Below are 26,009 nucleotides of genomic sequence, written 5' to 3'. Positions count from 1 at the left end.
ATTTAAAAATATATTAATATTATATTATTAATAATCAATTTATAATGTACACTACATGTAAAGAGAGAGCACACCACCCCCTCAACAACCATATGTTATGCAGAACAGAGCCAGAGCACACACAAACAGTATAAAAACACACGTGTACGAGTTTGCCCTTGCAAATTACTCACAAAAATTAAATGTGAGCATTTATTAGTGAGTGTGCTCTCCGTTGCTTTCTGGTACTTTTCATGCACGAACTCCGATTTACCATTATACAGTGACGTCATAACAAAATATAATTGCCAATAACTTCTGAAAAAACAGCTCGATGTGACAGAAACACACGCACAGGGCCTTTTAACTTAGAACTCACATGTCTCAGAGTGACTTCGCGACATGTTTTTTAGCTATGATGATTTTCGGTTCAATTATTCGATCGTTCCTATGGCAGCTATATGATATCGTTATCCGATTTGAATAAAATTAAAAGAGTAATTTTGATCTGAGTTTATAAATAGAAAGATATGATTTTTTTTATTTAAATTTTTTTTTTTAAGATTCCGATGGCTTTAATGGGATCTACTTAATATAATAGTCCGATTTTCTTGGATTTAAAACCGTAATTCTGAAACAATAACCCATTACTAGATATATCTCGAAGAAAAAGTAAAAAACAGTAATGTGTTAGTTATGTTTCCTTTTTTTTTCCTGATTGTCCCTATGCTACAGTCGTCCTATCCGTCTTGTTCCCACTTACATATATACTATCTGCAATAGGAAAGTTTCATGCCGATAGCTTAAAAACTGAGAAAAAAGTTTGCGTAGAAACGGAAGACGGATGTGGCAAGATCAGTTGTCCTAGTGAAGCGGATCTGGAGTATAAATTATGTTTTAGTTGTGCAGCCACGCGCTGTCCCTCGCCGCTGTCCGTGAGGGTGAGGAGTTGCGATCCAATTGCCACCGTGGCTGGTCCGGGGGAAGGGGTGATGACGTAATTGCCACCGTGGTTGGCTGCTCTTATGGATGAACCGGGCGGTTGCCACTGGATCTCTTCTCTCTTCTTATGAAGAACCCTTAAGGCTCGATAACCAATTTCCATTAATAGAGTAAATGTTGACGGCCACTGCCGGAGTTTTATATTCAAGCCAATGCTCTTTTTTGAATGTCAAAATTAAAACTAAAACTTATATGACTTTACGTAAGCTATGCGCGGCCGGCAAGCCGACCGCTCCTGCAGCAAAGTGCTGACACTAGCAAAATCAACATAACTCACCATACCGTGCACCGCCAAGAACCAGGCACGGCCCCTAAAGACGCTTATGCTGATTTTGCAACTAAACACTAGGGTGATCCAATAATCACCCAAGATCTGTATCGACTTATGATTACTCCTTAACAGTGTTAACAACTCTCCCCTTAGGAATTTGACTCGTCTCCTTCTCAGCATCATGATGAGTAGGAAGGAGCAGCTGATGAGAAGACTGGCTCCCTAGCCGACCGCGAACCAGTTGTCGATAGTTCCAGCCGATTTTACTTCCTCCTTAAGCCCTTGGATAACCTCCAAGTTTTGGTTGTTAATTCTTTGGAGAAGTGGCATGCTTAGTGTGGGATCGTGGCCGATGATATTGAGTAACGGGGATGCCGCCATGCCCGGAGTTTTTCTTATGGCTTCACGTTGGTTTGAGTATTTGGTGCCATTGATGAAAGCCACTCGCTCGAACGTAATGAGGTGTGAGCCGTTGGTGGCTATTTCAGGGCCGTCATCAGTGCTGACTTTAGCTGATGGGGCTTAGGTGGCTGGCTTGCGTCTCGCATAGTGCGGTATTCCCCGCGTGTAGGCCTCGAGCACAAGTATCATGGGTCGCCAGCTTGCAAAACGACGCGAAAGTTGTTGTTACGAAATCGCTACTGCATTCGGCTACTGTGTTCTCCTTCAATTGCAGGATGGTATGTTGGTGTGATACAGGGAAGATCATGACTTTTTTACAAATAGTTTTAATCTTAGGGTATGCGATTAGCATGATCATGACTTTTTTACAAATAGTTTTAATCTTAGGGTATGCGATTAGCACACAGATTACACTATCGGACTGAAGGACTCTAATGTTAGACGCCTCTAGTAGGCTAATGATGGGGACTTCTGTGGGGTGATCAACAAATACAGACTTCAAATCATTTTGATTAAAAATTGCTGGGTTTATGATGTTGGCCTTTGCAAGTGTGACTGTAAGCATTACGTTTTGAATCTCAGTTATTAGTATTCTGTTTCTGGTGGGTACATCGTACAGGTGGGAAGTGTCAACTATATTATTTTGTTTCGCCTTGATAATTTTATTAACGGCCTCTGTTAATTCATTAATTTTATTCTGCGTCTGCGTATTTATTATAGCCTGCCGGTTATTTGACTCAATTAAACGTGCCTCGGACACTTTTAGCATATCGAAGTCGGCCGCATCAGGTGTGCCCGCAATTACTTTGAGTGCGGTGCCTAGGAAGTCTAGGCTCCTGGCCATCCTATGGTGTATTTTTAAAACAGACAATAAACTTCTAACATGTTCGGTATCGACGTCTAACAATTTTTTCATATGGGACTGTGGGAATAAATCGGACAACCTAGTAGTTTCTTCTACTATAATTGAAAATTCGGACAAATTACTTGAGTGTCGAAGCAAGTTTCTCTGTTCCCATACCAACGCAATTCCGACCGTAATTGGGATATACTGCGCATGCGAATAATCCGTCAATCTAGCGTTAACTACAGTTAACGTTATCAATAAAATTCCCGCGATCCTGTAAGCAAGCGAAAGGTTAAATCTACTGTGTATAAACTGGAGTAAGTGCGCTAAGGTGTAGTGTATATGAAAATAAGGTAAAAAAGGTAAAAAGAGTTCAGGGGTATTTTATCTAAGGTTGTCCTTGAGGACCACCCTCCCTCTAATGAGGACAGACGTTCCCATGTCTGCTTGTACACGCTCTTCTGTGTACAGTGCGGTAAGCTTATTTCCTAACCTCTTGTTATTTTTGAGGTATACTTTTTGTCCTACCTCAAAAATTCTGTTTTGCCTAGTAGGGTTGCACCTATCTAGATTGGCCTGTTGTGCCTTTTCAATATTACTGTGGGAAAAAATTTATAAGTTGTAATATGGGGCTGCGCACATCGACTGTGGCCCTAGAAAGTAATGACTGTACTACAGCGAACTTTGAAAATTTATCTACGCAGGTTAAAAAAATCTCTTATCCGTAGAGTATATATCTATATGCAGCATTTCGCCAGCATATGAGGGGGTTGGTGTGATACCCAGATCTTGCTTCTTGGGGTGTCTGTTGTACTTCCCCTTGGTGCATGTTTTGCAGTTTACAACCACTTCGTTGGCGAGTTTGGACATATTTGGAAAGTAGTAATCCTGAAGGACTTGTTTAACACTTTCCTGGGCTGCCCTGTGAGCGCGGTTGTGCTCGCAGATAATTATTTCTTTTTGTTCATTTGTATCCGTGATGTCATTCACGAATTTTTTGCAATGTTGGATGCATGCTAGTGCGGATAGGTCGCAGTAAATGGCGTTAACAACGTCTACGTTTACTACCTCTTTGACCAATCCGAACAGCGAGTCCCTGTTATTGAATTGGATTATGTGTCGGTTTTTGGTCCCGAAAACTATGAAGTGTCGCCGTAAAGGCTGCTCTGCTTCCTCCAGGATTATTTGATTCCTGTAGCAGTTCAGGGGTTTATCGGTGGATTCGACCGTGTAGGTTAAGGAAAGTTCACTATGAATAGTGGCGTGCCAAAGCGTCGGCCACAAAATTTTCTTTTCCGGGTTTGTAGAATACCTTGACGTTATGTTCTTCGATGAATGCCTTCCATCGTTTAATTTTGGCATTTGTATTTCGCTCGGATACAGCAAAAGTAAGAGGTTGATGGTCCGTAAAAATCCTGATATCTTTTGTACCATAGGTAGTTTTGTAGTTTTCCTATAGCCCAAACAATTGCCAATAATTTTCTTTCGTTGGTTGCGTAATTGAGCTCACAGTCTTTCAACGTACGAGATATCATTGTGATTGGAATGCCTTTTTGGGACAGAACCGCACCGATACTGCTTGCTGAGGCATCGGTGGTCAAATCGAAAGGAAGTTTGAAATCTGGATATGTTAATATCACATCTTCTGATGACAAAATGTCTCGCAGGCGCTCGAACGCTCTGCGTTGGGACTCATCGAATTCGATAGCCACCTTTTTTGACATGTGTTTATTAACCGTGCCATTCTCTCCCTTAAGTATGAAGGTAAGTGGTCTGGCTATGGTAGCAAAGTCCTTGACAAAACTTCTGCAGTAGCTGGCCAATCCTTGAAAAGACCTGAGGCTGAACAAATTTTTTGGTTCGGTGTATTCCTGAATGGTTTTTACCTTTTCCGGGTCCGTTTTGGCTCCGTTTGATGTAACAATGAAACCTAAAAATTCCACACTTTCTTTGAAGAATTTGGTTTTTTCCGGTGCCAGTCTCATGTTGGCTTCGCACAGGCATTTAAGGACTGTGTCAATGTGTATAACGTGGTCGGCAGCGTTTTCGGAGAAAATTATCACATCGTCTACATAGACGTAACAAATTTTCCCGAACTGTTCACGTAGTACGTCATCGATCGCCCTTTGATAGATGCTTCCCGCATTTTTCAGTCCAAAGGGTAGACGGCAAAATTCATACTTTCCTCCGTTTATGGAGAAAGCAGTTTTTTCACGGTCTTTTTCAGCCATATAAATCTGGTGGTACCCCGATTTTAAGTCTAGGGTAGTAAAAATTTTGCCTCTCCTAGGTTCTCTAGAATCATAGGAATACTTGGCATAGGGTAACGGTCGGCGATGGTTCGTTCATTCAGTTTCCTGAAATCGATCACCAGCCGTTTTTTCTTGTTGCCATCTGCATCAAGTCCCTTTTTGTCTACAACCCATGTTGGGCTGTTAAATGGCGACCTAGAAGGCCGGATAATGCCATCCTTTAACAGCTGTTTAATTTCTGTGTTTACGAAATCTGCTGCTCCCATGGTGTAGGGATATAGTTTGGAATATACGGGTTCGCTAGTTTCTGTACGAATTGTGGCGATGATCGAGGTGTTAAAAGGTAGCGCCTCGTAAGAGTGCGAAAACACTTGTTTCCTCTTAAGGATCATTTTTTTTAAATGCAGCTTTCACTGAATTCGGGACTACTAAGTCCGATGACTTTGTGAAGTTCACGTTATCGCATTCGTGGTATTTGAGTTTCTCAGATATTAGGCCGAATATGCGCATAAAGCATTTTTCTTTAATATTACTGGAGCCATGAATAGAACTCACAGTGAATGGGGACAGTCGACAGGCATTATGTTCTTCAGCTCCTTTAAAGGCTTTACATAACTCTTTGCCGCTCCAGTGTCTATTAGGATTCTTATAGTTTTCCCCGCCAGCCCTCGCTCAATGAAGGGCAAGCGGGAGCTTCCTCTAAAAAATTGACGAGGTCGTTACCGTCAAATGAGTCACTGTCATCGTCAATTGCATTTAGTGCGGCTGTGGCCGCGTTTTCTAATCTTGAGTTCCTTCCGCGTTTGCAGTTTGCTCAACGTTGTTAACCCGCTGGAGCCTTTGGCCAGTCATTCTCTCCGAAGAGTTTGGTCTTTTTAAGTTCTGCAAATTTTAGTATTGAGTGTTGTTTCCCTGTTTAAAACCCGTAGGATGTCGGACTTTAGAAGATGATGGATCAATGTCCATAGGTTCCGGGGATTGATTTTGCCTACCCTGATCTACCCAGTTTTCCTGTTTACGCCATGTATCGTTGTTCTGATACTTGTTTGGCTTTTTAAAAAAATGTGGATTTTTTTCTGGTCCGCGGTCGGCACCAGGATTTTTCCCTTGTTTCTCGGGCGCTCGGTGCTGGCCCTTGTGAAAATCAGTATTCTGATTTCTTTGCTCAGCTACTTTAGCATATGTGGCCGCGAACATACTTCGTTCGATACTGGCCTCTGCCTCTCTAGCTAATGCCAGTGCTGCTGGCAGGTCTTTTGGCTGTGCTGGAAATACAACAGCCCTTAGTGATTTTTTTAGACCGGAAATGAATCCGTGTAGGGCGTCAGCCCTAACTTCTGTATTGAGTAATAAAGCCCTTTCGTCGTCATGTGTCATGACAATTTTGTTGTAACGATGGTCAATTTTGTTCGACCTCATCGTAGTACTGCATAAGTGTTTGGTCGCCCTGACGGACCGACTCAAGTCCCTGCCGTAATAGGCGCAAAGATGTTTTATCTGCGTAGGAGCAGTCTAATCTAGCTAGTATGGCTTTAAAATTAAGCACTGTATTATAGGAAACTAGCAGCGCGCGCGCTGGTCCCTTAATTTTGTTTCTAATAATAGTAACGGCTTGGTAATGCGCGGAACTGCCCTCATAAGCCTCGAATAATTCGTAGGCATCGGTGGCGGATTGCCTCCATGCCACGTACTCATCTTGTATGCCAGTAAAATCTGGAATCGACTTCACTATATGTAATGGTAGATCGCACTGTGGTGCTCCCGGTACTACCTTTACCCTCTGGTAAGATTCTACCTCTGGCGCTTCTATACGCAAGCTCTAAAGTTGTTGGTTAACGGCGTTGATCTGACCCGCGAATTCGGCTCTTAGCCTCTGTTCTTGGCTAGTTAATTCGGCCTTAATTAACGCCTCTATTTGTGTCGCGTTCATGGTTTCCGCGTTACTTTCTTGTTGTGCCCGTTCTGGTTGATATCTACGGCTATCTCGGATTAATTCTTCTTCACTGTCACTGTCAAGTTCGCGTTTAATTTTCCTATATGGGCCTGGAAAACTCATAAGGCGACTTATTTGTTGACACTAAACACACTTATTGGGAGGTCGAATGTTTTAATTCGACATAATTAATTTTGTATATTATATTTTTATATTAATAACTGGGTGCTTGGCGTCCCACAGAAAATTTTATTTAGGGACGGCCGATATTAATTCACTTTATTTGTAAGTCACCTTTGCAATTACTATATATTTTTTAATTTTGGGTAATTTGTAGGGATTTTTATTAATTTTTCCCTGTATGTGTATTTGAAGTTCGACTGTATTAATTTTGATCAGCCCACTTACATATTTTTGTGTCGCGGATTCGGTATTTAAAGTTGGGTGCCAATTATGTTTTAGTTGTGCAGCCACGCGCTGTCCCTCGCCGCTGTCCGTGAGGGTGAGGAGTTGCGATCCAATTGCCACCGTGGCTGGTCCGGGGGAAGGGGTGATGACGTAATTGCCACCGTGGTTGGCTGCTCTTATGGATGAGCCGGGCGGTTGCCACTGGCTCTCTTCTCTCTTCTTATGAAGACTACGTTGGGAGTAACTGACTCCGTTGCTAAAGGCCCTTAAGGCTCGATAACCAATTTCCATTAATAGAGTAAATGTTGACGGCCACTGCCGGAGTTTTATATTCAAGCCAATGCTCTTTATTGAATGTCAAAATTAAAACTAAAACTTATATGACTTTACGTAAGCTATGCGCGGCCGGCAAGCCGACCGCTCGTGCAGCAAAGTGCTGACACTAGCAAAATCAACATAACTCACCATACCGTGCACCGCCAAGAACCAGGCACGGCCCCTAAAGACGCTTATGCTGATTTTGCAACTAAACACTAGGGTGATCCAATAAACACCCAAGATCTGTATCGACTTATGATTACTCCTTAACAGTGTTAACATATATATACTTTATAGGGTCTGACTAAAATTATAATACCCTCTGCAAGGGGATAAAAATAATTGCCTATAACTTCCTAAACAATAGCTTGATTTTGAAAATGTGTCTACCGATAAATGTGACCGAAACACACACTCAGTGCCTTATAACAAACGTCTTATAGCCTGATTTCATTGCCGCATTAGTGGACTTTTTAAATATGCCTGATTCCATTGGTGCATTAGCATTTAGCTAATGCTACACCGACATGTGAGTGGCACAAACAGCTTATCTGGGTTTGAATTTTGGCAAATCTAAAAGAAATTAATTAAAATTAATGAACATGAGTGAGTTTACTAAACTCTGTAATTCTCAGCAGGACATACATAATGCGACCGAGGCATTTGCCAACTTGGACGACAAGGAAGAGAAGCTGATTGCGCTGTTATGACGGGTTTGCAATGGAGACCACCACAGTTTCTAAAAAGGGCAAGGATCCCCGTATATGTGGGAATTATTTTATGTCAGAGATTCAGCAGTAATGCATTGTGGTACTGCGAGCAGGTTTCAGTCATTTTTATACAAAATAGATTTTATATTCAAAAGACATAAAAAATTGCGCCAACCTTGCATATAAAAAACATCTGTTGTAGTGGTGGCACGAGCAAAATATCGTTAAACATCGGTATTTTCCGGTATTTCGTTCGGGGCGAATGGTTTTTAATCGCCTTTAATAATCGCATTTATTTTAAATGCTGCATTTAGCCTTATGGGATTCCCTGTGTAAATAAATGCGCATTAGGCTAAATGCGTTTTAATTCGCCAATGGAATCAGGCTATTACATGTCTCAAAGTTATTTCCCGATTTGTGGGCGTTAGAATAGGTGTGGCAACGTTTTGCGCTACGTTCCAAATCAAAAATCGCAAGCTTTTATATTATAGTTTCCAAGATCTCGACTTTCATTGCGAACAGACACGCGGATAAGGCTAGATCGACTGGGCTATTGATCCTGATCTAGAATATATATATTCTCTATACCCTTTTAGTTTACAAGTAACGGGTATACACTAGTTTTATTATATCAAAGTTTAATCTAAAAAAAATAATAATTTTAAAATAAGTATTTAAAAATAAAGGGACAAAAATGAACTTAGTAAAGTGAAATTTTCTAATAAACCAGAGGACCCTCATGAAATGTTATTATTTAACATTAAAGTCAAATGTTTAAAGTTAAGTTTAGTTAAAGTACAGGTCTGGAAACACGTAAAAATTCTTTATTATTAAGCTTTAAAGTTACCTTAATGATTAATATTTGAGACTTTCACCATGATTTTTTCGGTTTCGGATTAGTAGTCAGCTGAAAAAATCCTTTTAGAATAATTTGCACTTAGTCTTGGGGGAAAAACAAGTTCAGATTTTGTTGACTTGGGAAAGCTTTTACTTGGTCTTCAGATATGTGACATCTTCTATTGCACATATTCTTTGCCTGGACGAGAAAAATTTTTTTTCAAAAAATAGCTTTTTAAAGCATTTGTTTTTTTAATTTTTATTATTTTTTTTAGAAATGTGTAAGTATTTATTAGTTATTTATATGTACAGTATGTAACAGGTGTACATAAAGTATATATATATATTCTTGATCAGCCATGTGTGTCTGTTTGTCGGTTTGTACTAGATATTTGAGATTTGACACGTCCACTCTAAAACCCACACTTCGCGAAATCACTCTGAGACATGTAAGGACACAGTTATTAGGATCTGTGTGTGTGCTTCGGTCTAATCTACGTTTGCACAAACAATTTTAAAATCGAGCTATTATTTTAGAAGTTATTGGCAGTTTATGTTTGGCTATGACATCAATGCAAACGGAGTTCGATCATGATAAGCAGCGGATCGCACACATGCCAATAAAAGAACGCACCTATTTGCGTGAGTAAATTGCATGGGGAAACTTGTCAATGTGTGTGTGCTCTGTCATTGCTCCGGCACTGCTCTGCATCCTCGCTCTTTGCTTGTAGTGTTTTCAATGCAGTTCGGCAGATGGCGCCAGCTATAATTGTATGAACGTCTAGAACCAAGCACGAGCTTGTTACGCGCGGGCCCTATATGCATAGTGGCAGTTATCGAGTTCGCGAGGAAAACACAAGTGACATAATATAGAGACATTTATAAAAGAACTAAAACTAAGTACGGTGCAAATATGTTAGAACTGTAGTTTTTATGACAGGGATAGAGGTTGAAATGCAAATTTGATTATATAGATTATTATAATTATTACAAAAAACACGAAAGGGTTCATGCAGGTCGAAATTTTAGGTACATCTTGAGAAGTTAAAAGTATTGTAACTACCGCAACTGCGGGTTAGTCTAAAGGGCAAATTAAAAGTAAAGCGACCTACCAATTCTATGGAATCAATATCACCTTTGTCAGATTATGCATAAAAATAGATCCAAGCATTATTCAACGATTTACAAGAGTAGGTAAATTAAATAATAGTAATCTACTTACTCGTTCTGGGGAACCATTTGTTTTGAAATTTGTTTTCCGAGTAACGGGTATCTAATAGTCGAGGAACTCGATTATACGGTCCTCTCTTGTTTTTTACTTAGTCAAATAGCCCAAATCGAATCTAATCATAAGAGCTTCAAATCCAGCGGTTCTTGTAAGTCGCTGCAATCGGCTGCCGTACGCATTAACGATGTTTTGTCCCACAAGTACTTGAATATTAGTTTAATTGTAGGGTCAACAACATTGCTTGTATTGTGCTTTGACTTTAAAAGACTCCAAAAGTTTTGGTGCCAATATAATGTCCAGTAAAGAAGAAAGTGTCTTAAAGAACGTTTTGAGTGATTTGTCCATTTTGTAAATCACGCCGTGATTTGCATGTGCTGATATTTTTGCGGAACTCTTTTCAAGTTTTGTATTAAAATTGTTATTAAACAAAGTTAAATTAATTAAAGCTTTGAATTAACTTATACACCGCCCTGACTTAATTTTTTGTGCAGCACAAAAAAAGCTTTGTGTACCAAAAATTTACAGAACAGGGAAAAGAAGCAAAATTCGTCAAGCCGAAAAAGTTGAATGTTCTTTAAAACATCTTAATTCCGATTTATATAAGATGATTTCGGCTCAATTATTCGCTCAATGTCGTTTTACGATTTGAATAAAATTAAAAACGAATTTCTGAATTACTAAACCATTAACTTGGATATGTTATTCAAAGAAAATAAAAAAAGTGTCAAAAATAGAAAAGTTAAAATTGTTTTTCATTTTTTTTTTTAATATTCCGATTGTTTCCATGTGAGCTATATGATATTGTCGTCCGATGTTAATCAAAATTAAACTCTAAAAAATTAAAGAAAAAAAAGCAATCTTCGGCAAGCCGAAGATAATATACCTTTGCAGCTTTTGCAAGAATTATATTTTCTAAATTTCGAATTATAAGCGCATATGTCTAAGAACTTTGATGCTATGATAAGTTTCAGCTCAGTTATTCGATCATTCCTATGACAGATAAATGATATTTTGTTCCGAATTGAATAAAATTATAGGCGTTATACTGAACTATTAAGCCATTAAATCGAAAAGAATAAAAAAACGTGAAAAATAGAAAAGTTACCTATTTTTTTCATTTAGTTTTTTAACATTCCGATTGTGTTCATGAGATATGATAAAGGCGTCCGATTTTAAAAACCGTAGTTCTGAAATAATATACCATTAAAATATTTCAAACAACTATGAGTGAAAATCTTTCAATTGGGCCACATAAAACTAAAAGGTTTGTTTTTTATGGAACTTTTTTACTTTTTGGGTTCACAACAAAAAAAACATTTGGGCCGGCTTTTCACTTTTTTGAAAATTTAGCAGTTACTCTTTATCTAATAACTTTTGATTGGTAGGAGCTATATTGATGATTTCTACAGCAAATACTATTTAAATATATTTCTTTGTTATAAAAAAACGTAAGTAAAAAAACCATTTGTTATTTTTATATCTCTTTTTTGAAAGTGTTCTGAACCAGCTACAGATTTCTCACTTATCAAAAAAATTCAATTTAAACCTAATAAAAGAAAAAGTGACAACTTTAACAAAGATTTGAGAAACACATGTTTTTCGGTGCGCGCACAGCGATTTCCCATGAGAGCTATATGCCATAGTCGTTGGATCCGGACGTATACTGAGATAGGTTGCGTAAAAACGCACATGGCTAGATCGACTCTCCTAATGATGCGAATGAATAAATGTCTTCTTCACTGCGCTGCAAACTTCTGACTGAAATTCTAATACCGTCTGTAAGGGTATAAAAATGGGGCTGTCATTTGTAATTATTTTGGTGTCGAATTTGTGCTTTTCACTTTAAAAATAAAGTAGGCTTGTCAATTAATTGCTAAAAAATATAATACAATTACCTTTTCTTTCATTGTCAAAATAATACTCTAAAATTAGAGTAAGTTGGCTGATCAATGAACAATTTGCGGTTATGTCCATAGTTCTCCGACCTGCTCTTCCTGACTAATAGTAACAAACATATTTTTTGTGGGCTGCGATTTAAAAAAAACTCGGGACTGTGACAAGAATCTCAAAAACCTGTAAAGCATTATATTATGATACACCTGATCTGCTATCGGTATTCTTATTTAAAGAAATAAAAAGAGCATTTTTGCGAAATGTTTTGAGCTCTTTTTGGTGAAAGTAAAAAAATAAATCGAAAAGCCTGTAATAATTTTATAGCAACTTGTTGAAAAATCTTATTTTGATTATCATTTGAGACATTTATCAATCTTCTTTAAAATGTTTAGAATTTTAAAAAAAAATGTTCGTCCCCAATCACAGTTGTTGGGTGTATCGGAAGTGTTGCCTGCCCACACAGAGAATAAGAAAACAACGAGAGAGATAAAACAAAGTAGAAAGTCGTATCGAGAAGTTTAAGCAATCAAGTCGGAGTTCAAGTGATCAAGTCTGAGTTCAAGTTCACAAGTCCGAGTATAACAGTCGGTACTTCGGAAGGTCAATCGTTGGTCCAGTGAATTACAACTCAGTTGTTTGAAGTTAAGAAACTGAGTTCTCTCGCGTTTTGATTAACCTAATTCACATACCATAATAAATAAACTAGGCACTAAGCCTTACATGTTAAAAACAAATTCAAATAGCCTTGATTAGCTATTGATAATGGTAACCTCAATAAACAATTTATCCCATTGAATGCGTTCATGCGATATAAAAAAAAACGAATGTGTACTAGAACTGATAACCAAATACTGTTGGGCTTGCACAAAACTTTTGTTCTAAACAAAATTTCTGTGGCATCCCCGAGACATACTTTATAGGGTCATTAATGTCTTTGTCACAGCACTACAAAAGTCTGACCAATTTACTAAAATGTAAAATTTTAGAAATGACTAAATATTCTTATGTAGTATGACGATAATTTGTTATTAATTTGTATTGCTTTAATGTTTATTTAAAGGGATAAGTGACAGAGCTTCCGTTCAACAACTGGAGGAAGATTTGGCATTGTTAAAGGATGAATATGCAGAGCAGAAGCGCAGCTATACGGAATTAGAGAGAAAGTACAACGAAATTTTAGCTCCATCAGCCAATGACAATTTTGTTTCCCGTCTGTCGTTAACGGTTGCTTCATTATTTGGAAGCCATACTTATGCTGATATTTACATCCGAACACATGCGAAAGTATATCCGGCACATAAAATCGTCCTTCATGCGCGCTCAGAAAAATGGAGAGATGATGTTCTAGGCAGCATAGAAGAGCTGGACTGGAGCGATTTAAAAGAAGATGTTGGGTTGGCACTTTTGCGATGGATATACACTGATCTTATTGATTTGCAGCATGACGGACTAGCTTTGGATGTTCTTATAGCCGCACATCGATTCGGTCTACCATCTCTTTTGGGACTGTGTGAGCGAGCTTTAGTTGCTTCTGTAGGAGTAAGGTCATGTGTACGATTTTATTGTGTTGCTAAAGAAGTTGGTGCATCAACATTGTTAGAATTTTGCTCTGGCATAATATCAGCACACTGGGATGACCTTACAACACAAGACTTTGAGCATATGGCCGGGCCTTTGCTGTTTGAAATGCTCAAGACTAAAACAAAATATCCACTCCATGCTGCTGTAAAACTCCTTAGGGAAGACGTTGTGAGCTTGTACATTCAAGAAAATGGTGACGCAGTAAGTTAAATAAACCAATGTGAACTATATACGTAAAAAAAAACGTAAGAAAAGACTGGCATTTATTTTCTTCTGAGCTTTTAGTTGATAAAAAATATTAACAAATATGGTTCCAATTTATTTAAAAAGTTAGTTTACTTTGTTTATACAAGACAGGCTTTTTCTGGTTTCACTTCTCCGGTATTTAGGCTCAAATAATAGTATGTTGTATTTGCAATTGGATGGAGGGAATCAAACGCGATTACCTTTTTTACACGGATCCAGGTGTTAATACAAATAATTTACGTATCCAGACTGCGCTGATTTCTGCCATACTAGAAGCCAAATTGTTGATGAGATATATTAAAGAATTGGTTTAAACTGAACATGCCATGCAGTATTAAATGTGAAACGAAAGTGGCAATGAAACAAAATCGATTAGAGCTCCAAGCTGTATTATACTAGTTTAAAAACATTTTTAATTGCGGAGGCTTTGGAAAAAAATTTTTTTAGCGCTTTTCGAGCTTGTTGAAAACGAAAAAGGAACGCTCGTTTTATTTTTTAAGGAAGTGGTATTGAGTTATTCTTAATGAGGTAAAAGATGAGCCTGAAATCTTTGAATTCCCAGGAGCATAAAAGTCGTCGAGGGATGCAACCAATACACTCAAACTAGAATTGCAGCGCGATAAAGGCGAGCAGCATTCAGATGATAAAAAGGAGAACCCGGATCAGAAGAGCCTCAAAAGGGCACAAACCGTGACCAGCAGGATGAGAAAAAAGTGCGTTCAGAAGTAGAGGCAGTCAGAATTGGGCCAGCGAGGCCCTAATCATTCGGACTGGCAAGTCAGGACGACTAAGGAAAGAGTTTAACGTTATAAACACCATGACCAGAGCCGAAATTAAGCTTCCGCAAAGTTGTGATGCAGCGCTAAGTAGCCAGTAACCTACCTTTTGGAAGGCAGCCATGTAGTCGGAGTTCGACTCGCTCGAGTTGCCCAAGGGTCAGAAGGCGATAGGATGCCGATGGTTTTTTACTTAAAAAGAGACAACGAAGGAAATCCGGAGCGGTGCAAATCCCGATTAATAGCAAAGGGTTGCTCCCAAAAATTTGGAGTTACGGAGAATTACGGAGAAACTTTCTTACCAGTGTGCCGATATAGGACTATTAGCCTCGTGTTGGCGCTATCGGTGGAGTTAAAGATATATCTTTACCAGCCTACCTTAATAGCGTTTTGAGCGAGACTGTGCACATGAAGCAGCCAATGAACTTTCAGAACGCAACTAGCAAGGGCAAGGTTCTGAGGCTGAAAAGAGCCATATATGGGCTAAAACAAGCAGTGTGCTATAGGAGAATTTATGTGGCTTGCATTAACCTCAAGACCAGATATCTACCATTCTGTGGTGAAATTGGCGCAACGAAATAAGGAGACGCTAGCTTTTCATCTGGACGATGTTGAAAAATGGCTATCAGATTTGCGAATTAAAGTGAATGAACAAAAATGCAAGCACGTTACGTTCACCCTGAACAGGCAAAACTGCCCGCCGCTATTGTTAAACAACACTCTAGAAGTACCCCTCGACAGAGGTGCCAGCAATAGCAATATTGACATAGTCCAGCGATCTCAGTCGAAGATCTTGAGAACTATCACCGGGGCAACGTGGTACGTGGTACATCGTGACTCAAACATTCTACCAGAGAAAGAAGTGTTCGCAGAACAGAAGGAAAAGTACTTCACCAAGCTATCTTTGCACCCTAACCACTTGGCGAGAGGTCTATCAAGGTTGAGCAATCAACCACGTCTCCGTCGTAATGACAGTCGCAGTCGACATCGAACAAGTTCTATACCCAACCGATAGCGAAGTCGCAGTCGAGGTCGAGACAATTTGGTCACAGCCATGGTGCAACTATACAAGGTGGTCCCATCAGCTTTTCCGAGGACGATACATTTTTCAGAAACAAGCGCTAGAATGGGATAGCAACCGTTTCCATTCGCACGTTTGACAAACGACTGTCAAAAATAACGTCCTCAAAAGAGAGCAGGTCGTGCCTTGAGACCAACCTGTATAGTTGTACCATGATGTGCATAAGACCATTCACGACCATCTCTAGCGCGGTAATAACCCCCTGAAACCACCTATGTAAATACCAGGTTGAGCTTGTCCTTTCTGGGTAAAAAAAAATGGAGCTTGTATTGCCGTGCTCCAATGTATCAATGCCACGGTTTCAATAACTGTCTTGAATGTTCCAGCTTGTTTTTAACCATGGTCTAGATAGCTTCTGAAGTGCTTAATGTGTCTGCGTGTTCAGCACTTAGTCCTTCGTCTATATGATTCTTCTAGTAGTAGTTTTCGCAAATTATCTTATTCCGCTGTAAATTGCGATGCAAGTTTAACTTTAGAAGATTCACCAAATATTGTTGCCTGTCTCGCTTTGTGCTTTATATATATAACTAGTCTTGTTTGTGGTGTTCTAATGTATTTTTATGTACGTTTATATTTTGTGCCAGGCATTTGTACGATTTTAAAAATGCGTTTATGATTTCTACCAATTTATTAGTCAATCCATTGGTTAGTTTTGTCTTTTTAAATACACTTTAAATATTGGGATCCTTCCATACTTATTTCAGATAGATATATATATATATATATATAAGAATATATATACTTTATACTTTATAATTTAAAGCATTGAAATATATAGTTTTATATCCGTTACTCGTATAATAAAAGGGTATATCGTATTTGTTAAAAAGGATGTAACAGGTATATAAAGTATATATATTATTGATCAGGATCAATAGCCGAGTCTGTCTGTCCGTCTGTATGAACGTCGAGATCTTGGAAGCTATAAAAGCTAGAGATTAGGGACTTGGCATGCACGTTATAGTAGTTAGTACGCAGTGCAAGTTAATTTCAAAATGGAGCCACTCCACTCTAACACGCACAAATCGTGAAAGTATTAACAACAATTCTTACGAAACTAACAACGTTTCTTAACTTCTTTGTGAATAGTAGTAGTAATAGTTTAGTAACTATTAATTTACATACCCTGTCAATTATTTTCCATTACAAAACTTTTAGTTTTAAATGTTTGCTTCACCTGATATTGGATCCGCAAACTGTTAAATTTTTCCGGCACTTTTTGGCTAAATCAAAAAAACACTATAGCAGCTGACTTTAAAAGGGCACAAAACATCAAGGATGTTCCGACGATAAGATACACAATTTGGTTTGACGTTTCTAATTGTAAAGGAATAAAAGAAAAAAAATAGCATTATGTTGTTTAAAAAAAAAATTTTTTGTGGACTTGGATTTGTGGACCATAGTAATAGAAGTTCAGTTCCAAAGGCCCAAGCGAATCTTTGCCTACGTTTATCGTTGGCGACGTTTGTGTTCATATTCAAATTCAGTGGTAAGGCCAAGTCTCTGTCTGTTTTAACCTACAGCACGTTGCTGGCAGAAGCCAATGTACCTTTTGATGTTAAGCACCAAATTTTATTGCCCAACAACCTTATTGTGGTTAAAACATTATTTACTCACACCAATCGATCCAACCTGCATACAGAGTCGAGAACAGTCTGGTTGCCACTCATTCCAACGTGTCGCCATCGATTTTCGAGTTCACTTCAACATTAGAGGAAGGCGGCATGTCAAGATATATCTCTGCGTTATGGTATGCTTACTGACCAAGGCTTGTCACTTGAATTTGGTGTCCGATCTTAGCACCAACGCTTTCCTGTGCGCTCTAAAACAATTATTTGCTAGACGAGGACTTAGCAGCGATGTGTTCTTTGAAAATTTAACGAACCTGGTCGGAGCGGACAACGAACTGCAGAGGCTAACAGTCGAACTATGGGAGGATAACTCGCAGAAGACAATATTGGATTGCTATGGCCGTCAAGGAATTAGATTCCAATTTATTCCGTCACGATCCCACAATTTTGGGGAACTCTGGGAAAGTGATGTTAAGGTGGCCAAAACCATGTTGGCCAACAGTATCAAGTTTCCGGAGCCGAGAATATTTTAAAACTATCGTTGTCTAACCGATGGAATCGAGCTCTCGCAGTTCATTACGCGTTTTGGCGACGGTGGTCGGACGAGTACATGACTCTGCTTCAAGTACGGGACCAAATAGAAAACCAGCAGACCTGATCTACCCATTGGAAATTTGGTCCTGATCGCACAGGATGACACTCCATTCGGAAAACGGACTCTGGGCCGAGTGCAGGAAGTTTATACAGGCCGTGATGACGTCATTCGAGTGATCAGCATCAAATCGAGGACGGGAGTATTAAAGCGCAACATTCAGAAGCTTTGCCTTCTTCCGGTGGAGTGAAAGCTCGAAAGCAACAATCTAAGTGGCCGCAGGATCAGCGAAAGTAGTGGAAAAACAAATTATTAAACTATTTTAACAAACACAAGAAGAACACCAGTACTTTCAAAAATAATCAAAACATGACAATAATCACAGAGCACAAGATAAACACAACCATTAAGTCTGCACACCACCAAAAGTTAAATTTTGTTGCTTTGTGTTATTCTTCTTTGTATACTACATACATGTTGGGGAGACAAGGATAATTATTCACATTTATATATATTTTACAAACTTTTTTAAGGTTTTTTAATTTTTAATTAATTAATTAATTTAATAATTTATGAAAATCGTATACAGTGGATTACAAAATTTTTCAGTCAAACACTACAAAACTTGTACAACCTAGTAAAACTGAACTAACCCGGTTATCAAACAAAGTTAGTTCCAGGATAATTCTGTAATGTTCAAAATTATTTTTTTACAAATAACGTACAAGGCACAGCTTTTTTCAACCAAGTGTCAAATTTAAATTATAAATAAAATTTATGGACATTTAAAAAAATTGAAATATGTATAGTTTATATTTTACCTTATTCCTTAATCAAAATCGTTTTTGTGTGATTTTGGTTGAAAATCTTATAATTTTAAGCGTATTTCGTAATCATAACTTTACATTTCGTGTATCGGTTATTTGTGGAGACTGTTCTGGTGAAATCATAGCATGGGGAAAAAGCATGCACGTGCTGTGCGTTTTTACTTTGGCCTAATCAAAAATTCTATCGGAGTAAGATTTTAGTTAGAAGATCGAAGGCAAAACCAGCACCTGATGTACATGCAAAACATTACGTTCCCCTCATGAATTACAAAATATATATTTCTAAAATTCTTTCAAATGCTTTGAATAAATACAAAATAATTTTAAACATTAGAGAATATTTCCGAATTCGAATTGGTTTGGTAGCACTAGCTTACAATTTATATATATCGACAAAATCCTCTAGTTAAGGTTAATAGCTCATTGACTTTGATAATGTTCCATCAATAAGATAAAGCGATACAAATATATTTATGTATATTTATATCTTGTTTTAAATTTAATTATAAGACAAAAAACAAGATATCGCCTTTATTAACCAATAACTTTCGAAGTTATAAACAGAAAACTGAAAAAAGGCACTGACAAAAGTGAGCATACGTTTCGTTAGACAGCTGCTACTGGTATTCCTTTTAGCTTATAACTAACGGTAAAGTACCGTTCTTTTTTTAATCATGCTTAACGTGGTATTTGGCTCTTTTTTATTATTTGGAACACGCTACAATCGAAAATGTCTCCTCGAAAGAAAATTCCTGTGGCTGAGAAAATGAAAAAATCATTTGGCGCAATTGCTAAATTGTTAAGTTAAGCAAAGGGACCTTGCAAGCAATATATAAAAACGAGAGAAAGCGGCGCAGTGTTCGTTCAAAAAAGCTTTCCCGAAGGGACATCTCCTTCATCTGCAGTGAAGTGGCCCAAAACCCTAAGGTACATGATACTAATTTGGTCCAGGAACTAGCTGACAGATCCGAAATTTATGTGCACCCACGCACAATAACAAGGGCTCTAAACAAGGAAGGATTCCGCAGCAGAACTCCTCGCAAGAAACCTCTCATAAGTGAGAAAAATCTTGCCCTTCGTTTGGAGTTCGCAAATGAGCATCTAAACAAGGATTAAGAGTTCTGGAAAAACGTTTTGTTTACTGATGAGTCCAAATACAACGTCTTTGGATAAGATGGCAGAGTCAAGCTTTGGAGAAAGCCCAACACTGCAATGGATCCCAAGCACCTCATCGATAAACTTCAAGAGTGTCAGAAAAGAACAGGAGCAGAGATGGAAAATTAAGCTTTTTCAATGCCCAGACGCGTGGAAGCAGTAAAAGAGGCAGATGGTGGCCCAACTAAATATTGACTTTAATATAAATATCAATATTACTTCATTGACGCGTAACATTAACGGTAACAGCGTAGAAACAGATCGTATGTTCACTTTTGTAAGTTTTTTGTTGTTAATTTCGAAAGTTATTGGTAAGTATAGACGATATTTTGGTTTTTGTTGTATAATTTAATTTAAAACAAGAAAGGAAGCAAACTTCGGCAAGCCGAAGTTCATATACCCTTACAGCTATTTCAAAAACTAAATACTCTTGAAAACGTTAAAATTTTGCGTGCATGTTTAAAAACATTGAAGCTATTATGATTTGCAGCTTAATTTTGATAGTTCCTATGGCAGCTATACGATTGTTCCTATGGGAGCTATATGCTATAGTCGTCCGATTTTGTTGAAATTTAAACCGTAATTCTGAAATATTTAACCATTACTATATCTCGAAGAACTAAAAAAAAATTAAAAAACACCAAAGTTATAATTTTTTTTATTTATTTTTAGGATTGTTCCTATGGGAGCTATAAGCTATATCCGTCCGAGTTAGATGAAATTTAAACCGTAATTCTGAAATATTTAACCATTACTATATCTCGAAGAACTAAAAAAAAATTAAAAAACTCCAAAGTTATAATTTTTTTTAGTTATTTTCCGATTGTTCCTATGGGAGCTATATGCTATAGTCGTCCGATCCGGCTCGATCCGACTTATATACTACCTGCAATAGAAAGACAACTTTTGGGAAAGTTTCATGCAGATAGCTTTAAAACTGAGAGACTAGTTTGCGTAGAATCGGACGGACAGACGGACATGGCTAGATCGACTCTCCTAGTGATGCTGATCAAAAGTATATATATACTTTATAGGGTCGGAGATGTCTCCTTCACTGCGTTGCAAACTTCTGACTGAAATTATAATACCCTCTGCACGGGTATAAAAAGACTGCATCATTACTTTCACTGTAAACGCTATAGAGCTGGTTAAACTCAAAAAAAAATGAGTCGTTTGTAGACTTTGTACCGCCACTGTATATAAGGAAACCTATCCCTATAATATGCAATAGAAGAACGTTCTACTTGTAGTTAAATAGGCTATCGATGATCAAAGTTGATTAAGCAGAACTAGGCATAAAAAATTAAATAAATAAAGTGAAAACAAATGAAAAAGCGTATTGACACTTTAAAGAAAAATGGTTGTATGCAAAAAGTTTTGAGTGTCAAGATTTGATATCTGGAGGAATTTGGGGATTTAAATTTGTAAGACAGTGTAACCGGTTGAATCAAGCTGTACGGCACTGTATGTTTATTTATGTTTTCTTTTTGTTGGTGTACTTGCTTCCCTAACCTCTTAAATTTCTTAAAAAGTCTGGACTTAAGCCAAGGAGGCTTGTGAGAAACTTCGTGTGAACGAAATGAAGGATCAAAAATATCGAAAGCCGAAGCGAGTTCTATTTCCGGGCCTGACAATAATGGAACCAATGCGTCGAAAATAACCTCAAGTGTAGGGTGATATACGTATTTCGCAGTCAGGCACAGAGGAATTAAGCCACGTTTCAGTAAAAACATTCAGATTGACAGCAGAAGAGACACTATTGAATTGCAGTTTAATGAGTTTTACCAATAATCTACAAACATTCTAAAAGTGCAGGGAAAATTAATCGATTAGTTTTTTGGAGCCTTATTTGAGGAAATAAATTCTTTACGTACTCGTGAGCAATGGTTCCGGCCAGATTGAAATATCGAGGACCCTATCTTAAACGAAGATATCTCACGTCTTTGCTTAAAACTGAACTAAGAGACAGTAAATTCGGTAACAGAAACATTTAGTTTGTTGCTCAAGTGGGTCTGAACATAATTTTCACAAGCCCTTGTGTTCGAAGCGGGAAACAAAAATTAGCCTTTTAGGTGCAACACCAATTATTAGCGCCGATTTCCTGGGCGCAACTCCAAATATTGCTGACAATATTTCCAGTCGGTAAAGTTGATGCTGCATCCTGCCTCTCGCCTCCAACTTCCGTCAAGGAGAAAGGGGGAGGAACTACGTTGGATTTGAACAGGTCTTTGTCTGCATCGACGGGGAGAGAGGCTTGATTGAACTTCATCAGATTTCTCGTTATAGGGCGTATAGGGATTAACAGCATAAGGGCAGCACCCTGTGCAACAACTAAATTGTTACTAGGATGAGAACAACTATTATTTTTAAAATTTTGGGCAACACTTAATAATTTTCAGTTTCTGAAGTGGGATTTGGCAGTACTGAATTTATCGCGAAGCTCGCGAAATCCAGATGAGTTTGCATCATAAACGATTTTATGTCGAATTCGATGTGCCTGCAGCTCGGACACGTCCAGTTAAGACTTACCCGTTGGTTTAGCTTGCCAACGATTTGGACACTTGTGCGCCCCAACTAAACACAGCTAAGATGAGCCACATTATTGCAAATCCAACAAAAACCAAAGGTTGACGGGAAGTTGTTTTTTGTTGTGACCGCGGGAAGCAGCACAAAATGAACTCATCATAAAAATTAGATAAAATCGGTAAAAAAAATACAATATATTCGCAGCGGAGAACCAGGAACCAGAAACAATCAGAAAAATAAATTAAAAGAAATTATAACTTTATAGTTTTTATTTTATTTTTAGTTCTTCAAAAAATAGTACAACTTTAATATTTCAGAATTACGGTTTTTATTTTAATAAAATCGGCCAACTATAACATAACACTCCCATGAGAACAATTAAAATATTAAAAAATTTTTTTTTAATTCTTTTAATAATTCAGAATTACGCTTTTAACTTTATTAAAATCAGAATACGATATTATATATAACGATATCATCATAACTTTAAAGTCTTTTAATATATACGTTTATAAATCGATGTTTAGATATTGTAGGGTTAGGTTAGGTCTATCTTACTTAACCTAACCTAGATGTTGTAAAGAATATTTAATTATACCCTTGCAGAGGGTATTATAATTTCAGTCAGAAGTTTGCAACGCAGTGAAGGAGACATTTTCGACAGTATAAAGTATATATATTCTTGATCAGCATCACTAGCAGAGTCGACCTAGCCATGTCCGTCTGTCCGTCCGTTTCTACGCAAACTAGTCTCTCAGTTTTAAAGCTATCTGCATGAAACTTTCCCAAAAGTTGTCTTTCTATTGTAGTAGTATAGTAGTATATAATATATATATATATATATATCGGAACGAGACAGATCGGACTACTATAGCATATAGCACCCATTAGAACAATCGGAAAAATAAATTTAAAAAAATTATAACTTTGCTGTTTTTCATTTTTTTTTTTTTAGTTTTTCGACATATAGTATTGGTTCATTATTTGAGAATTACGCTTTAAATTTCATCAAAATCGGACAACTATGTCATATAGCTCCCAAATTTAGCTCAAATTTAAATCGTTACTATACAATTTTAAAGCTTTATTGTATCGTTTTGCAATATGAATAAAGTTAAGAGCGAAATTTTAAACTATTAAACCAGTACTAAATCCAAATATAAAAATAAAAATTAGAAAAGTTAAAATTTGTTTTTCATTTGTATTTTTTAATATTCCGATTGTTTCTATAGGATATACAGCCATGGTCAACTAATTGGCGCAAAAAAAAGTGTTGTCTCTATTTGGGCCCATTAGGAAGTCAACATGAAATATAATGAAGATTTTGCCTTCACTGTATTCGATAAACATTTATTTTTAATAAATACAAAACTTTTCGCCATTATCTATGATTCTTCCGAAGGAAAAATCAATTTTGGGCTCACAATCAAAAAAAACGGCTTGGCTACATAATTGCCATATTTTGGTTTAAATTGCATATTATGGTTCAAAATACCGTTTTTCCAGAAATGTGGTAATATATTAGTGAAGTGTATTATTAATGATATGACAGAATCAACTTGTAAAAAATTGGGAAACCTTTGTTATGGTACTTTACTTCACTATTAATGCTAAAATCAGTTTAAAGCTTTAAAACTCCATAAAAACTTTTTCAGTGTTTGAGTTTCTTCAAAATTCCTTTAAAATAACTGCTACAGTTAATTACAAATTATTTAAAAAATGATGTGATAAAACCTTTCACAGCAACGAAAATACAAAGAAAAAATCTCGTTTTAAAATTACCTTCAGGAGGACAGTAGACAGCACGAAATTCTACCAAACCCTGTAACCAAATTAATGATATTGTGGCAGTCAGGTGGTAGTCGAGGGAGGACTTAACTATAACGGCAGCGCCACCACGATGCCGATCATCAGGGTGGTTGGCAGAGTGTACACCATACCCATAAATACGCAAATAAGAAACGGCTGGTAAAATGTGCCTCCGAAATAAGTAGAATTTCAATGTTGCCTTCCTGGACGAGGTGCTCAACATCCAGAGCTTTTCTTTGTTGATTTATTAATAAATCCCAGAAGCCTGTCGTGGCAGGTTTTTCAATGAGGTTTTGTTAGCAGTTTCAAGGTTTGTCTGGTTTAGTGGGCGCATTTAATTTTGGTGTGAATCATACGCTGGTAGGGTCTGACAGCCCTTGGGACATTCAAGAATGATGATCAGCAGGTGGAAGATTTAGTGACGGCTTCTTTGACAACTTCGTCTGAATTTACCGGTTATCGGATGATGGCCAAATCCTTAGTCACACGATGGTCAAAATTGATATTACACATATTCGAATAGTATAGAAAATATTTTCTAAAAATGTTCTACCTAACCCTTAAATTAAATATCCCTTAAAAATATTTATGTGTTCTGTAATATAGAAACGTTTGGTAATATATAAACCCATTATCTAAAATATGTTTTCTATAAAATATAAATCAATTTCAAACATTTTTTTCTCTGATCCTAAAATATAACTTACCATACAAAAAGAATGTTTTCTACAAATTTTAAATATTTCCTAATTGCTTATTTAATATTAGAAACAAGTAAAACAAGAAACATTTTTGCAATACCTAAATAAGAAACGTAAAAAGTAATGTTTTACAAACTTTTAAAATTAATTTTTAAAATTAAAAAAAAATTTCCATTTAAATTTATGGTTAACTTTTTTTTTAGGTTTCCCTATTTTTATGTTATTTTTGCCGTAAATTTTAGAATAGAAACGAGAATAATAATGGAAAAAATTTCCCAAATGTATGGTGCGGTGCCATTGAAGACAAAAATGGGGCGAATTTATTGTTTTTAGGTTTCGCTGTTAATATAAACCATTAGCAGTGACTGGTACTAGTCAATTCAAAAAGTATTAACCAATATATAACAGATAATTTGTTAGCTCCACTATCTTCCATTTAACGTTGGACCAGATATAAGTTGTAACCTAGATAAATGTATAATTATTAAAAAATTGTAATATCCCTCCTATGAATGTAGATATATTTTAGAATCCCCGACATTTTCCATAAAGTAGTTTTGCAAAATAATAGTAATATTAATAAACAAGCAAAATCCTTAGAAACTAAGTAAAATAAACAATATTCTTAACATTTTGTGTCGTAGAACTGGTATATAAACACTACAAAAGACCATTGCACAATCGATAGTGAACAAGCCCTCACGTTTTCGATCGTTTTGGTTGTTTTAAGTCTTATGGTAGAAGGTACAAATAAGAAACATCGTAATAATCATATAACTTTTCAATTTAAAAAAACCCGCTGAGTTGCAAAGATTCCCGCGGCAATAGCAATTTTTTTTTACTGATCCCCCCAATAGATCTGTATTTATAGGTCTACATCCCTCATCATACACTTCTTGAACCAAATGTTCTTGTTCCCAATGTTTGTTGCGAAAGATCTGAAAACAAGCAAAGGGTTTATTATATTTTTACGTTTCATAAACATATCACACCTGAGTAGTATTTTTTTGTTGAGCGCATCCTCTGGTAATAACTTCCTGATTTTGGCCATTTTTAAGGTGCAG

General features: G+C 37.0%; 1 protein-coding gene across 1 annotated transcript in view; it reads left to right on the top strand.

Annotated features, from left to right (window-relative positions):
• Nucleotides 1-26,009, top strand: part of LOC128265960 (rabankyrin-5) — a 59,114-nt gene that overhangs the window by 10,302 nt on the left and 22,803 nt on the right. Inside the window, exon 2 of the mRNA XM_053002229.1 lies at nt 13,141-13,862. Coding sequence (XP_052858189.1) covers nt 13,141-13,862 — 722 coding nt within the window. The remainder of the gene's footprint in view (nt 1-13,140; nt 13,863-26,009) is intronic.

Source organism: Drosophila gunungcola, unplaced genomic scaffold (assembly GCF_025200985.1).
Source record: "Drosophila gunungcola strain Sukarami unplaced genomic scaffold, Dgunungcola_SK_2 000189F, whole genome shotgun sequence".
Classification (NCBI taxonomy): Eukaryota; Metazoa; Arthropoda; class Insecta; order Diptera; family Drosophilidae; genus Drosophila; species Drosophila gunungcola.
Note: the sequence above shows the minus strand (reverse complement) of the source record. Positions and strands in the feature narration are given on the sequence as shown.